Below are 16382 nucleotides of genomic sequence, written 5' to 3'. Positions count from 1 at the left end.
ACTTGTCCATTAAGTACGTTGTACCCGTTGTTTCGTTTTATCTGTGAAATACCTACTGGGTTTCTACAAGCTCGTAAAGTGGCTTGACACTTTGTCTGTAAACCATACCTGTCTCCTTGTCTAGTCTTGTATGCACAACTTGCCTCGATGACGTTAGAACTGTGTGGAAGTTCGAGCCTCTCTTTTATTGTTTCTCGTGTGTCTTGAGGAAAGTGAGGTAGAATCTGTGCACGCTTGTCCACTCTCATGCACATAGGCACCTCTTCTTTGTTTCCCATGAATGAAGAGCGGCTTCAGCTTGAGTAGTGGTCTTTCACAGTGCTTAAGAGGAAGATGGAAGCAGAGTTGGGAGGGAGGGCTGGGGGGATGGCTGAGCAGAGAGGAAAAATGCTTGACGTGTTACTAGCAGGCATGTTCCAGCCCGTTTGTTGCAGCTGCATTTTGTCGGGTGTATCATTAATCAGCTTGTGGCAGTGTCACTTGCCTCAAAAGTGTGGGATGTCGAGAACACAAAACAGTTTTCGGGCTCCATTTGGAAAGCCCACTTGGCTGCTGTAGTCTTGGAGTCTTTAAACACTCGCAGTTTCATGCTGGTCACCAAGGCAGTTGGGTGCCAGACATAAGTTTGAGCACTTTTTCTGTTCTGTCTGAGATTGGGAATGTGTTGCCTTCAATGCCACTGGGTTCTCACCTTTGGATGTAGCTGTTGTAGATGACGTGTGCTGCCTGCCTACGACCACAGCTGTGCACTGGTTTGTGCTGCAAGTCTTTTATTCGTAACTGTGTTGTACCCGCTTTCACAGGTATGTGTGTAGTGTAGTACTCCCATTAGCTGGGGTGTTTCCGGACTAGCATTTTTTGGTTGTTTGTTTGTTTCCAAAGTCCCTGACCTAAACTTTTTTTTCTGGTCTTTGCTTGGTTTAGAATCGGAGCTTCTGTGCCCTTGGTGCACCCTCTCCCATATTCTCTTTCTGGCATTAAACCACGGTTTGCTATGTTATCTTTGTTAAGGTTAGACAGCATGCCACTTTCCTGGAGCTAATCAAGCATGAATGCATAGTTCGTCTTTGTAGTGCGTTTCTACACAAGAAGGCAAATGATTCACGTGTTTCAAATTAGCTATACAGGATGAACTTAAGAGGAATCGCTGATTGGTTGTATGCTAGAACTTTCTAAATAGTCAGGAGAGCTAAAAAACAAAGCCTTAGTTCATTGCTGCCAGGAACACATTTTAAAAAGGGATGCAGCACACCTGTGCAAAGGCTGGAACGTGTTCATTTCCGCCACGTCCACGGTCGTGGAAAAAAAAAAAATGTGTGGGTCTGTTCAATAATTAATCACTCTCTCTAAAAGGAGGAGGGGGGAAGGGTCTTATATTTACTAGACTTTTGCTTGGCATTTTTTGCATTGCTTTTTTTTTGTGTGCAACTCTTGATGTCTTTTGTTTGTGTGTGTTGCTACAAGAGCAGGCGGCCTGCTCTTTTTGTTACGTTTACTGAACGTTAACGAATGATTTTAATGTGTGTGCGGGATTAAAGCAAAAATGTTTGATAATTTTCAATAGTATATGTGTACACATCACCGGCAAGTGAATGAACAGTCAGATGAACCTTCCTGCCTTGCATAGTTTCTGTATCCTAAAGTCTTATTGCAAATAAGTTGATGATATTGCCAGAGATATTTTAGAATCTCAGTGCAATCAGGCATGAAAAGATAGCATTGGTAGTGGTGGTCTACCATTAATGGTCTGGTTTATAGTGATGTTTGGAGAGAATGCTATAATGTATGGTATAATATTGGTATGTATAAAAGCTAGCTTGTTAAAGATAGTGTCGGTTACTCTTTAGTTCCTGCACGCATGGTAGACCTAGAAATTGCTACAGGCGGTGTTTTCGAAGACAAAAATATGCATCTGCAGGTTTTTTTTCATTATTTATCTATTTATTTATCGACAATTCACATAATTGGTGAAGATAGGCTGACTGTTCAGTGGGTTAACAGCGAAAAAAATTAAATCATAAATAGACATTGATATGCTAGAGACTGTGCCAGTTTTTCGGAATTAAGTATTTCGTGCTTTATCGTGTGCTGGAATTTGTTCCACTTGTGGCTAGTGTAAGGCTGCGTTTAGGTTGTACTCAACATAACTTCATGAACAATATATTGCACTTGGCCAGTACACGGATTGTAGCGCCTGCTGATGAAATACACTGTTGTGTTGCTTATCATGGGTATCGCTCCTCCAAACACAATAACCTGGGCCCATGGACATTGGTCTCAGAGAACAGATAAAGAATCTAGCTCAGATACCAACACACAAGTAGTCTTTGAAGCGGGAAGGTTGTGTGACTTACTCAGTGCAGGGACAGGTAGGCTCATCTTAGTAAGGCTTTGTAAAGTAACTTTTTTGTTTTGTTGAAAATCTCCAGATGGGATGAAGCTGGTTCTCATTTAGGAATTTTGAAGATTTACAGGGTGACAGCGTGCTGCTTTGAACATTTCGTCGTATTTTGCTGGAAAGGACATGTCAAACTTAATTCACATTTCTTGTTATCGAACTTATTGCAATCGCTTCTTGGGAGTATGGGAGTAATTTGGTTACCTTTGCATTTGGCTCATGCACCTTACACACAGTTTCGTACTCAAGCAAAAAAAAAAAAAAAAAAAATCAATATTCGAGTGTTTCTCATGAACCACATCTTATTTTCATGCAAAAAAAAATAATAAAATAAAAAGGGAACTAGAAAAATAGCATTTCTCACATTTTGATGATGTGATGAAATATGCTGTTTTGCCCTTGTTTACTCATTGGAGAAAATACAGTTTGTCTTCTGTGTTTTTACATTCTTTAAGGAATAAGTGCCTTAAACAAGATATGATATCATGAGCACACTTTATGATTATTATTATTATCATCATCATCATCACAATTTCTGGGTCCTCACATTCATGGAAACATGCTGTCTAACAGGGAAAGCTAAAATCGGCATTTGGATCTAGGGGATGCTTTTGAAAGCTGCGTGCAGGTAGGAACCAAACTGGCTAAAGGTTTAAAAGTGTGACGCGCAGGTCCCCCACGCAAGTTAGAACTCGTATTTCGCAGTTCAGATACGTTTCTTTCTTTGCGCACTTTTGTTTTCGCTGGAGCTTCATAACTGTGGCACTTTGTGCGGTTGAAATGAAGGCTTCCTACTCATTTTTAATGATGGCTCCTCGCCACTTAACTTTTGTTTGATTCATGCAATGCTTAGTTACACTAGTTCTATATACTGGACACAGTTGGTAAATCTGGGTGACAAAAGCAAGCCGTTGAGTTGCTCTTTTCCTGGTCTCTGGCAGAGTTCCACGTATTGTTTACATGGGGTAGGCTGTGAACGTCACAGCGCCCACTTTATGTGGGTGCTACAGATTTCTGTTTTCGGTCTGCTTTAAGTGTTTTCAGGGGCAGTTCAAGGGGTGCCAGTTTATACTCAAGGCCAAAGTGTTCTTGCTTGCAGCTTAAGCTTGGACCAAGAAGGAGCACTTAGTTTGCGCTTTCAGAAATTGCTTCCGCTCTGTGGATGGAGGAGGCTGTTCTTAGCACAAAAGAATATGATGTCACACATTGGGGGAGTTTGGAGTTCGCTTTCTCGGGAAGGGTAATGTTACTCCTAATATTATATGCCTTTTAACATAGTATGAGACCAAGGCCAAGGCTTCATTTGATTCCTTTTTATTTATTTGCATGCTGTCTTTGTTTCTTTGTTTGGCTGTGTAAAGATCAGTTGCTTATATTACTTAAACAGCTTACTTTCCTGAACCCCTTACATTTTGCAAATAAAGTGTTTAAATGCTTTCAAAAAAATATTTTTTCTTTAGGGGGGGGGGGGGGGCGGCAATATGTAAACTTTTGAAGAGCATCTTTGTCCCTCATAGTTTGACAGACAGTTTGTCTCGATCGTTAGTGTTTTCTGAATAATGACAAAAGAAAGAATTGGAATGTCTATATATATTGACAGGTCTTTTAAACCAATATTCAGGTGAATAAGTCACACTGCGTGTGCTGGCTTCATCCACTTTCTTTGCCATGAACTGTTTTATCACGTGTCTATTTGCAGCAATGCCATATGCCTGTACATAATAAATGCTGTTAAATTGACCTCGTTTGGCTGGAGCAGTTCAGTGTAGCTGGCATGAGATGAACATATAAATGATTGGCTAACGTATGTGGAAGCTGAAGCAACATCACAGATTTAATTTCTGCAAGTTATTTTGAAAGTTCAGAATGGATTGAAGTCGTGAGACATGCCTTTCGTTTGATTTACCTTATTTTGGATAATGGCGGAAAAGTTGCTCCAGGGGTGTTCTAATTGTGCCTTTGGAGTTTCACCCAGCTATGGCTGCCGCGTTTTGATGGCGGCAAAAGTCAGACACCCACATACTGTGCAACGTCAGTCCACGTTAAAGAAACCCATGTGGTCGAAATTATTCTGAGGCCCTCCTCTGCAGCATCAGTCATAGCCTTGAGTCGCTCTGGGACGTTAAACTCCACGTACAACAACAGTAAGCTTGTGCAGCTGCAACAGATAGAGATTCTCTCTCTGCACATCATCTTGGTGCCGCACCTGTGTGTCCTACTTCTCTTTCGTGACGCTGCCTGCTTTCACTAAGTTACAAATGCAAAGTACTTTGCAGATGTAGGTAAGGGCAGTGTTTCTCGGCTTTGTGTAGGCTGGGAAACATTTAAGCTGCCTGCTTTGCTTTCCAGACACTTTTAACTGGAGCTCTTTTACTGGTTTGCCTGTACTGGTGCTCTCTCTTTTGTGTCGTGTCTGGCACAATGCCCCGCTTCAGGCGGGGACATCTTGCATGCCACCCTCTTTCAATTGGCAAGTCTCTAGTAAAGGGTGGCAGCCCTTGGCACCTACGTTGCATTGCAAGCACTTTGTTTACATTTGGCCTTGATGAGGACATCTTGAAACATTATTATTATTATTATTATTATTATTATTATTATTATTATTATTATTATTATTATTATTATTATTATTATTATTATTATTATTATTATTATTATTATTATTATTATTATTATTATTATTATTATTATTATTATTATTATTATTATTATTATTATTATTATTATTATTATTATTATTTTGTCTGATGAGCTTCAGTTCTTATGTAAAGCATTGTTTTCATCTGTGGGGCCAACATATAAGAACTGTCAACTCACAGAAAGCATTCTGTGCGACTGTTTCGAGGGAATCCCGCGAGAGGAACTTGTTCCATTGCTTGACTAGTACCGCTGCTGTCAATTGGCCGTAGGGGAGCGGAGTGGAAAGCACGGGTATGGTGGATTGAGGTCTGCCAGTTTGCCTGCCCCGTAAATTTTCCTTCGGCTGTGCTGCTGTGCTCATTAGTAGGTGCTCTGAAAGTGACATATATATAAAGGACGGCTGTCTCTCAACCTAGCTTTTTTTTTTTTTTGTGCTTGCCTCGTCCCTTATTCTTGGGGAAAATTGAGCGACTATTTAGCGACACGTAGAGGTTGCAAGCACACAAGGCAGCAGGCGGCGGGGTGCTCACATTTACTACTTTGAATGGATGTAAGAATACAGGTTGTTTTTTGTCCATGATGATAAATAACGCCAAAAAATACATGGACGGATGGACAAGCAGTCTATTCTTTGGCACAAGATGTAGGGCTCCTTGTAGGTAGTACTCATTTCCTGCGGAAGCTTCTTGGAAGCGAGCCAGCTAAATTTGAGCGCCTTGAGGGTGCATGCATGAATAGTGGCCTGCGTGTGAAGAGAAAGGCTCCATGCCACTGCGCGTAGTCAATGCATAATTAGGTTGCTTTCTAAAGAAAAATTTTGACAATAATTTTTTTTTTTTTAATATCTTGAAAGCAATGATGGCTTAGAATTGGAGCTGGCAAAAATGTGTTCTTTTTATGCTTCTTGTGATGTGTCAAGATTGAGTCTATTATTTTTGTCGTCATAATCATTGTCATCTTTGCTTTCTTTGATTTGCTTTTGGAATTTCAGAAAAAAACAACTAAATGTTGAGTCTCTGACTGATGTCGAAAGCGTGGTCAAAATACAGCAGCCATTGATAACTGACTTGGAGCCTTTCTTGGCGACATGCTCTTATTCCAGGTGTAACATTGGTAGATAAAAATTTTATTTGTTTCTCGAGGTTTGCTGTCGGTTTTTTTGATAACCGGGAGATACTATGAGACTCGTGGATTATGGAAGGTCCAAAAGTACACATTTTTCAGTAATCTGGCAATGCTGTCTCTGTCCTTTGTCATAAATGGCAAGGCATGAAGGAGAATAAGTAACAAATTTGCCTGTACTGCAAGACCCTGTAGTTTGTTGCAGTTGGATTCAAGAAAAATAGGAAGCTTGGTATGTATTCACATTCTTCAAAACTCTATGACTTTGGAAGGGTAAAGAGTGATGTGCTGTTTTTTAAACATGGATGTGATCAAAGGTGCTCCCAGCAACCTTGCGCATAATACTGTACCGGGTCATAGAAGCACACTAATATTTTTTCTTTCTCTCATTATATCATATGGGCAGCACTTGCAGGACAAATATCGATCATGCTCCAGCAATTTCATGTTCAGCCTCTTAGTGACGGCACACATGGTGTGTCGCTAGTAAGCATTCCACTGTAGTTCTTCTAGCACTTTAGTAGTTTTTATATATCAATAAAGTCTGTGCTTATGTATGCTGACTGTGGTTGTGGCAGCCAAAGTGTCATGGCTTACTCTGGTTCAAATGAAATTATACTCGAAGGCCATGTTTACTTTTTAGCTTCAGTACACTGGGGATGGGGACTAATTAGCTGATAGTTTCACCATAACACTGTCCACTGTATCGTTTTGTTAGCAGTGCATAATGTGATGGAAGGTTGCTTGCTGGATCACTGGCACATTGAGCATTTCCTTTTACTCGTGCGCAGCCATGGAAGGGAGCAGCCAGGATGTGCCTCTGAGTTTCGAGGATCCCCTGGGGAGTCAGGAAGAGGAGGCGCCACTCTTCGGTCTACTGGATGTGCTGATTCTGCTGGCACTTCTTGGCTTTGCCATCTACTGGCTCTTTCTCAGGCGCAAGAAGGCGCCCGCTTTCGATCCGGCCGCCATCAAGACGTTTTCCATCGAGTGAGTTGTGGGGCCAAGAGTCTTAAGGAAATATTGACTTATCTTCAGGTGCTGGCATTTTCATCTATGTGCCTGCAATAGACCTGGAATTGAAATTGGCATTTATTTCTTCTAAAAGAAAAGGGAAGCAAAAGGCGACAGGTCTGACTAGAGCCTTGGCTCGCTGATCAGCATTGTGTGGCAACGCTGAAGCATCTAACTCAGCACGTTTCTGTGATACTCGTTTTCACTTGAGCACCGCTGGATAGCAGCGTTTTGGACCAGTTGTGCAGTTTTTCCGCAGTCATTAGGTTGGACCTAAACCAATTTGGCATGCAGAAAATTCAGTTTTAATGTTTTCAGGCAAAGCAAAACAGGAGAGTGCATTTTTAAAGGTTCACTGTGGATGAGCATGTTCCAAAGTGCGATTTTCGGTAGTACTTTCACAACACTGCCTTTTTGTTACAATCTGCTGTTATAGGTTTTCCCCATCTTTTTGCAACCATGCAAAAAAAAAAAAAAAAAAAAAAAAGATGCAGGTCTAATGAATTTATCTGAGCTGCAAAATCCCATTGTTTAGTGCAGTTGTACACTGTCTCCATAGAGATGTTTACGACGGAGACAGTTTATTATGGCTCCCGAGAAGTAATGTTTTGGGAGAGCAGCATTTTTGAAGCCAATTTGATGGAGCACTTGTCATTTAGGGTCTCTTAAGTGTGGTAAGGTGGAGCTGATAAGAGCCTGAAGGGGAGAAAGTGTATAGTGACCTTAAAACACAATGGCATTTTGCTGGCTATGTTGCTGGTTTTCCTCTGTGGGCAGAAATAGGCGTGAAGAAACCCGACGAGGAAAAAAAGAGTTGCAAAATTGCCTCGAATGACCTTGCCTGCTTCAAATGTATGTTTAAAGGCCCCCTACGTACAAGGCTTCGTTGCAGATTGCAACATGATAATGTAAATACTCACTCTTTTTACCTTGTGTTCTTTTGTGTCATTTTGCGGTGCGACAGTTCTGTTTTCTGTTTAAAATGTACTTCCTACTTCTCTGGGGACCTTAAGGAAGTGGAATGAAAGCTGTTCATTGTGCTCGGGCTTTTGCCAATTTTCATTACATTTCGAATGAAATTGCATATTTCTAAACTCAAAGGATTAATCTTTCCTGCGTAATTAATGCGGTAGCATACTACTGTATACTAATGAATGTGTGTGCGATGATAGAGCCATAAATTAAGGCACTAGGAATTAAGAGAGCAGCAAAGACAAAGAGCGCATACACTAGCAAGGATTCACAACGGAGGCCGGGGCGTCAGACCCTTAAAGGTGGAGCTTATGTGAGCCCCAGATTTTGTTTTTCTCATCTCTGCAACTTTATAGGGTGCCCTTCAAGTTATCATTGTACATTTTTTTTCTTTCCATGTGGCATATTTTTATTTGATCTTTATTTTCAGAACAAATATACAGAAGGCTGACAACACCAGCTTCATTGGGAAAATGAAATCAACGGTAAGCTGCTTTACTACCCGCAAACTGTGAGCAAATTTATTGACTAGCATGCTCTTTCTACATACCTGTCATATTTGTAGTGAAATATTACTCACTTGATTACTTAAAAATAGTGAAATCTCATGCAGATGTGTCTGCCCTGGTCATGGGTTTCAGGAGCGGTGTTCATACTACGGAACGTACTTTGCTATCATGTGTATCAGAGACTTCATGATGATGTCTTTTCTTCTCTGGTCCGCAGGGTAGGAATATAGTCATATTTTATGGGTCTCAGACGGGTACGGCAGAAGAGTTTGCCGCCCGCCTGGCCAAGGAAGCGAACAGGTTTGGTCTCAAAGCAATGGTGGCCGACCCCGAAGAGTGCGAAATGGTAAGCCCAGGCTTACATACCCATTCTCGTGTTTTTTGGCTAATGTGATGTCATAATCTATGTGCATGTGCATCCCGCTCTCATCTGAAAAGGTGCCTATACTGAAGTCTGTAGTCTGTAAGGTGTAGTCTTGCTCTTGACTCTTTTCTTTTTAACCTCCACACGGTCATGTCATATAAAACAGTTTAGTAACACTGAGCTTGACCAACCCATTTCTTGTTTTTTTTTTTTTAATTACACATGGCTAAACATTACATTGGTAATTTTTTTTTGTCACGCAGATAAATAAAAGTCCTTCAATCCTAATACAATTTTTAGAATATTTTGTTGTTTTCTGTTTTGAAGAGAAAGTTTTTTACGTTATACTTCTATAGATTTTTTTTCTTTTTTTTAGGTGAATGTTTTCCTTGTAGTTTGTAGCATAATGTTCGTTCTCCACACGTGCTGGGGATATTTATTTTCAATTGTCACACATATGGTATGGATGTTTTTCTGCCTAAATATTTGCGACGCTTAGTTGGCAGATGTCTGCCATATGATGAACAAGCTCCACCTCTAGCCCATTTCTGTTTTCTTTGTATGTGGCCGAATGGTTGGGCAACCATGGACACACAGGTCTTTTTCCCTCTCGACCTGTTACGACATCCGTGCCACTGACACGTGTTCCGGCAGAGATAGCGATGATGGCTGACGTAGGCATCGCTGCTGGCATTCTTCCACTCTAGTCCTCCTTCCCGCTCGATCTTCTCTTGCACTCTCGGTCATGGCAGCTCCCTTTTGTCTGATTGATAGCAACAAGCTCAACTGGCTGAAGTGGGTCGTGCTTGTGTCAGTGGACCGTGCCAATAGCCACAGAGTTTGCGTAACATAAAGAGAGTTATCCGATATTGAGGCAATTGTTGCGTGTGCATAGGGTGCTTTTCAGTTGGCTTTAACAGATGATTAAAGGCTATAAGAGTTTCTTCTTTGTTTTTGAGGCAGTTAAGGCTCACTGTCAGGGTTGAGCGTTCTTACTAACTTTGAGCTAAGCTTTTTTTTTTTATTGCCAATTTTTTTTAAAGCTTTGTCGCCTGGCGGTTGTGACAGCACAAAAGAAATTGTTGATGTCGATGTATTGTTTTTGCATTCACCAGTTTGTCCAGTGCAACACATAAAGATGAGGCTTAGGATTGTGTAAAACTAGAGCTATCATGGAAGCTTTCAACAGATTCTGACACTTTGGACTCTGAGCACGCACATATTTTGTAGGGCTGAGTAGAGAGAACCTCTTGGCTAGATGTACACGTTCATCGGAAGACTCTGAAGTCTCAGGCAAGGCTTTGTCCTGGCTCTCCCAGCATGAACGGTGATGAAATATGTTGGAAAGGACGAATTCACTTGGTAGTTCCTAGGTGCATTTAAATTTGAACTCAGTCTCTTGAATGGAATTGTTAGACCTGCAGTTAGGTTAGCCAGGTCAAAACTTGCATCCACCTCCAGTTGGTTACATTAGTTAAGCCTTGATATAACAGCAACCAACTTAAAAATTCTAGTCTGCCAGTTTGCTCAATAAGGCGTTATTTTTTAGTGGTGTCCACCACAGAGATAGATGCCTTTGCTAGTTAATGAAGGTCTTTTTTACAGTATCATAAATATTATTTTCTTCATTAGTGTTTGTCTTAAGGCTGATCTCCAGATGCACCCACCTAATTCCCGGGCCACTGTTGATTCCATGTTGAGCACTGATCTATACTGTCGTAAAATTGAACACATGTCTGTTGCTGATGATAAGAAGCATGAATGCATTTGCTCTGACCTGAGGTTTCTTGGCAACAGCAAATAGCTGCGCTTTTAGTGAACTACTGGTGGTAGTAGATGCTTATTACCGGAAGATATTGCTTTATACCTTGACGTGTGGCACGGCACGAAGTGTGAAGGGAAGGGACAAATGAAGGGGTGTTGCATTCATGAGCCATCATGTTACCGTCAATGCGCAAATTGGGCTGCGTTGGGATGCCGAGCAGAGGCAGATCAACCAGCACTGGCATTTGCTGAAGGTGGGCGCGCATTTAAATAGGTGGCGGCTCATGCGTGGATCTGGTTGGGATGTCCTTGCGGTGTGTTATGCGGCCAAGTCCTTACATTTTAACACTTAGATACCTGCATATTGTCCTGTGCAGGAGGATCTGACCAAGCTGCCAGAGATCAACAACTCAATGGCCATCTTTTGTATGGCCACGTATGGTGAGGGAGACCCTACTGACAATGCCCAAGACTTCTACCAATGGCTGCAGGATGGCAGCGTGGATCTGCCTGGAGTGAATTACGCTGTGAGTGCTTGTGTGTGTGCATTGGGGAAATTTCGCTGTTAACAAGCTAAGGGGGCAATCATCGTTGCTTATTGCATTGCATTGATTGCAGCTACTATCAGATGCGGCGTTACAGGTGCAGATTGAAGAGGGAAGAATTTAAGAATGCCTTTTTTTTGGGGGTATTGAAATATTTTAATACAAAATGAATACTATAATGAAGATTAGCTTCAGATATCTAATTGAATATCTCTCCAGCGAAAAAAAAAGATCATGAAAAATGATGAACATTGTTTATTGCAAAGTAGCACGTGGTATTGCAAACAAAAGTGAACTAGAATTGCGCAGAACCGTGTACTCTGCTGAAAAATTCAGTACGAATTTCATGCGGGATTCAGTATGCCAGTTTATTGTAGAGGATGGAGCTGCTATATCGCGGCTGAAAGCGGGAAAGTGTCGTTCATTTGATTTTCAAGGGACCAGACATAGTGTTTTAATTAACTGAAAGTTCGAATTATCGAACGGGCCTCAAAAGGGAAAAAAACTACTGAAAACCATTTGCGTCGCAGTAATTTTATCTAATAAACACCTGCATAATGGTCGTCCGCATCTGAGGTGAAACCCAAGTGAGAATGACGTGTTTTATTGCATAAGCAATACTACGCCAGGTTTCAGCCTATTGTGTAAACCCGGCTGGTAGCCACGTTTGACCTTTAGAGCGACCGCAGGTGGGGTCCCTCTTCAAGCCGTCGGGTAAACCCGGTCGGTAGCCATGCCGCGCCGAAGAAGAAGAAAGAACAGAAAGAGAAGCTGTGTCGGGCTTGCTTATGCAACCTACCGAGTTTAACTAAAGCTAAACCCCAGCTAATTTTTACCAGTTTCGTCAAGTTGCTCACCCCCATTGTGTTTTGAAAACGCTTCACCGTATAGTCCATGTGGTGAAGCGGTCAAGTATACAGTATGGGGAACTGCGCGTGACACCGAGCGTGCAGCTTCAGCGTACTAGAAGCAGCATGTGGATTGCAAGGAAAGGTTATATACAGTGTTAGAACAGCATGACGCCATCCCAAGATAAAAAACAGTGACGTGACTTGCCGTACAGAGTCTTAAACGACACGGCCGGCCGATGCATGCACCCGATTGCAGTCACAGGATGGCATAAAATTAAGGAAAGTGGAAACCATGTGACTGACCTTAGAATTGAAGTTATGAAATGGGGAGCTTCCAATCATCAGCCTGCCATAGCCTACATGAAGTGCATGGCCTCCACTGTTTTATGTAATTCAGGTTTGGGAAGGTCTGCTTCGGTGTTTGCTGGCTGCCCAGTCAAATCTCGATGAATCACTTGCCCAAGTTTGAATTAATGAGCATCAGACGCCATAAACTGGCATGCGCATTGGCCAGGTCTGCATTCCAATTTTGAATTATCCGGATTTCTAAATTAATGGGGATCGAATTAACTAGATTTTACTGTATCTGAAGACTACAGGATATTTGCCACTGTTTGAACACTAGAAAATTCTGCTTGTATTCAATAATTTTTTAATCTGATAACTCTGAATATCAGATATTTTAATAGAATCTAAATTGAATAATAAGCTTATTTGATTCATATTTGAAAATTCAAATATTCGCACACTCCTTTTTTTTTTCCACATTATGTTGCAGCATGCGTTGGGTAGAAGGTGCCAGAAATTTCCTTGGGACAATTTTCTATGCTCTTAAACAACTTTAGGAAGGTTGAGCTAAACAATTTATGTTAGGTAAGAATGAAGTGGAAGAAGATTTGAAAGTGTTATTATTTGGGTCTGATGCTGCCAGGGGTTCAGGCACTAAAATCTGAGGCTACAAAAAGCCTGTTGTCGGCATCCTCTATAGGCAAGGTCTCACATAGCCGAGTGTTGGACACAGCAAACATTTTAAATATATTTTAATTCGCTTTCAAGGAGTGCCTAAATGAACGTTCTCATGACCAAGACCCATTGTGAGCGCGAGTGATGCTGAAGTCACTGTGTTAGAAGTGCAACCAATGTTCTATTGACGTCATACCACAATAAAGTGATGTACGATGAGTGGCGAGCCTGGGCAAATCAAGAGTGCAGTTCACTCATCAGTAAGCCATATCGGCTGTGCACTATTGCTCACTCGCCCGCTAGTTTTAGTATGGAAGCACTTATCGAGTCATCCTACCCCGAGCAAGAAAATTGTCAACGATCTTGTGGCTCAGCCTTGTTGCCTTAGCAATTGTTTTAGAACAAAATGTAAAATAGTATACTACATTGCTCCAGTGGAAGCCCTATTGGCCTCGAGATCGAGCAGAGTCGCCACCTAGCGGCGCAGCTGCAAACCCTACTCGGTGTGGATGCGTGTTCGCGTTGCTTGCCAGCCCGCTGTGATTTATGTGCGAGCGTGCAGCGTGTACAAGAGTTTTTTTTTTGTTTGTTTCACGGTTCCTGTGAGCTTTTGCTGAACTGTCTGCCTCTTGCAAAAGAAATGTGAATAGGGTATCATCCCACGCTCCATTAAAGGAAAAAATACTTGTCCATATCGAGTGTTCCATGCTGGATACGGACATCATCAGTCGCGGTCTTCGGTGCTTGACACACAGTCTCTCAGACGAAGTGATGCTGTCGTTAGGCGCCGTGTCAAAGCAAACCAGGTCACTGCCGTCAATACAACTTAATGCAACCGCTCAGAAATCGTATATTCCCGTTTTTGTTTGGAATACCGCAGCTACTGAAACAAGTGGCCGCAGACTGCTGTAGAGCAGAATACAGTTTGAACAGCCCTCTCTGTGCCTTTTGTATGCACAATAAAGTTGTCTGAGTCCTTTTTATTTTTATTTATTTTTTTTTTTTTATTTTAAACCTTTGTAGCAGTGTCTCAGTGGCGCTCGACTGCTGATTTTGAGAAGGGAGTTTCAATCACGGGCGTTTCGAAAAGCGCTCCTGTACTGTGGGATTTGACTGTACGTTAAAAAATCCCACATGGTCAACGACACCGCAGCCCGCCGCTACATCATCTGTCGTAGCCCATGTCGCTTCAGTGCATTAAACTGCGGCCACATGCTTTTCTTTTTTCTTCTTTTTTTTTTGCTCTTGGAGGCTTCTGTGCATCTGTAACAGTGGTAGTGGGCACAATTTGCGTTAGAGAAATGCTCGAACGTTTGAGGAACATATATCTTCCCAATATCTAATTGTTACACTAAATGATACATAATACACCTAGATCAATGTACTAAACTGATAGTCCATTATAGAATCATTAGAATGTATTTTCGTTTAAGTGCTTTGTTCCGAGCAAATTTGTTTCTGACAAGGGGAGTAAATAGCCTCATACGGGCTTAGCTATTGGTGTCTAGTTTGGGAATAAATACATCTTTAAAGCGGCATGATAAGTTTTATATTCGGGACCTGTTTTGGAAGTAACCCTAATATTTTGCTTCGCATAAGATTGAGTCACCGCTCAATAATTACATTATGTGATCAAGAAATCTTCACCCTTCAAATTTCAATGCCAGAACAGGACAGTTTTTTTTTTAAGATTTCTTCGCAGCGATTGATTTGTAGCTTGCACTTTAACGTCACTGAAACTTATTCGGTTATAGTCCTAAATGTTGTCAAGCATGTAAAACTTCTCTCACAAGGTGAAATATATTGGCATTGTAAAAAAAAAAATAAACCTACTAATTTACCGTTTATTAACATTACACACATCAGAGATCCCTTACACTGTCCTCGGTTTCAGGAAGTCATTTAGAGTCATTGGTGCAGTGCTACATTATCTGAATCTCTGACATTGGCCTCAAGAAGCATCTGCCTCGTTGTGAGCTAGGCATACTCAATCCACTTTGCCCTCTACACATGAACAGCCAGCTTTCCTGTGTGGCGAGGCTTCCTGTCCAGTGTCGAGGTAATTTCATTTTTGGGGGAATAGTTGTGCCTGGTTGTCTAGCCAGAATTGAAGTGCACTCAGTCTATGGCAACCCGCTGGGCAGTACGCTGTCACTGTTACATTTAACCTGATTAATCTTTGACTCAAGTACAACATAAAGAACTCGGCTGTTTCCATTCATTCTAAAATACTGCAGGTCAGAGCAGGAACCTTGTATCTGAGTGGGTTTAAGATACGCGCACACTGTTGAAAAGGCGGCTAGAAAAACAAAGCTGTCACTAGCAAGTGGTGCACTTCAGGCCCTTGAGCGCGGTACAACGCACCAAGCGTGCAAAGCCATGCTAGTAAATATAAAAGACGGGTGGCTGCTTGTCTTGTTTTCCTAAAATCCGCTCTTCTTTTGCTGCATCGGCAATTTTTTTTTTTTGCAATATTGGAAGACTGTAAGCAATAAATCAATAATGAATTGCAGAAGGCACATTCTCATTGCCAACAACCCTGCCGTAAACTCAGAAGCAGACCTACGACACGTGCGTTTCTGCGAGCGCTGCCGGCTGCCGATTCACACTATCAGAGCGACGGTGGTGCCATCTTTAAATCGATTTCGCGGCGAATAGCTGTCGTGAACAGTCCACCACCTGCGTGCTGTCTTCGAATACGTCACTCATTGGCACTATACCTACGGTCGACGTTACTTCTCTGTTGAGCTTTATTTGTCGTTAATTGTTGTTGAAAATTCTAGCATGGCATTTGCCTTTTTCTTCGCCCCTGTCTAGCATATCAAATACGAAATGATTGTCCACGGATTCCGAATGAACCGCGTTGATTGTCCTCCTCGCTGCTGCCGTAAGAAAGAGTCAGTGTCCTTATTGGAGTCGGATCCAGACACGTTGTGGTGGGAATCGGAGCTGCTGCAACTTGCAGTGCCTATTTCTGGTGTTGCTCGTTTGCCGGCAGTCGGAACAGCACTGATTCGCGAGAGCAGGCGATGAAGCGTATGCGCCACAGATTTGTGAGCCCACATGAACAGGCAGAGTGGCCACGCTTCCTAGACAGTGACATCAGTATCCAACTCTCGGTGACCAGAAACCAAAAACAAAAATTTGTTTGTTTGCATACGTGGTGCGATAATAAATTATTCACTGGGAATATATGAACCTTGGAGCGTGTATTGTGCTTCCTGGAATATTAAGAAGCAT

At 41.9% G+C, this 16382-nt stretch overlaps 1 protein-coding gene across 1 annotated transcript in view; it reads left to right on the top strand.

Annotated features, from left to right (window-relative positions):
• The window catches only part of Cpr (Cytochrome P450 reductase), a 39527-nt gene that overhangs the window by 1766 nt on the left and 21379 nt on the right, over positions 1-16382 (top strand). The window contains exons 2-5 of the mRNA XM_084598726.1: positions 6952-7150; positions 8577-8631; positions 8873-9001; positions 11161-11310. Of these exons, the coding sequence (XP_084454852.1) occupies positions 6954-7150; positions 8577-8631; positions 8873-9001; positions 11161-11310 (531 nt within the window). The 5' untranslated portion in view covers positions 6952-6953. The remainder of the gene's footprint in view (positions 1-6951; positions 7151-8576; positions 8632-8872; positions 9002-11160; positions 11311-16382) is intronic.

The sequence above is a fragment of the Amblyomma maculatum genome, chromosome 3, assembly GCF_055883805.1.
Source record: "Amblyomma maculatum isolate TAMU_Amacu chromosome 3, ASM5588380v1, whole genome shotgun sequence".
Classification (NCBI taxonomy): Eukaryota; Metazoa; Arthropoda; class Arachnida; order Ixodida; family Ixodidae; genus Amblyomma; species Amblyomma maculatum.
This window is presented reverse-complemented; position numbering and strand designations above follow the sequence as displayed.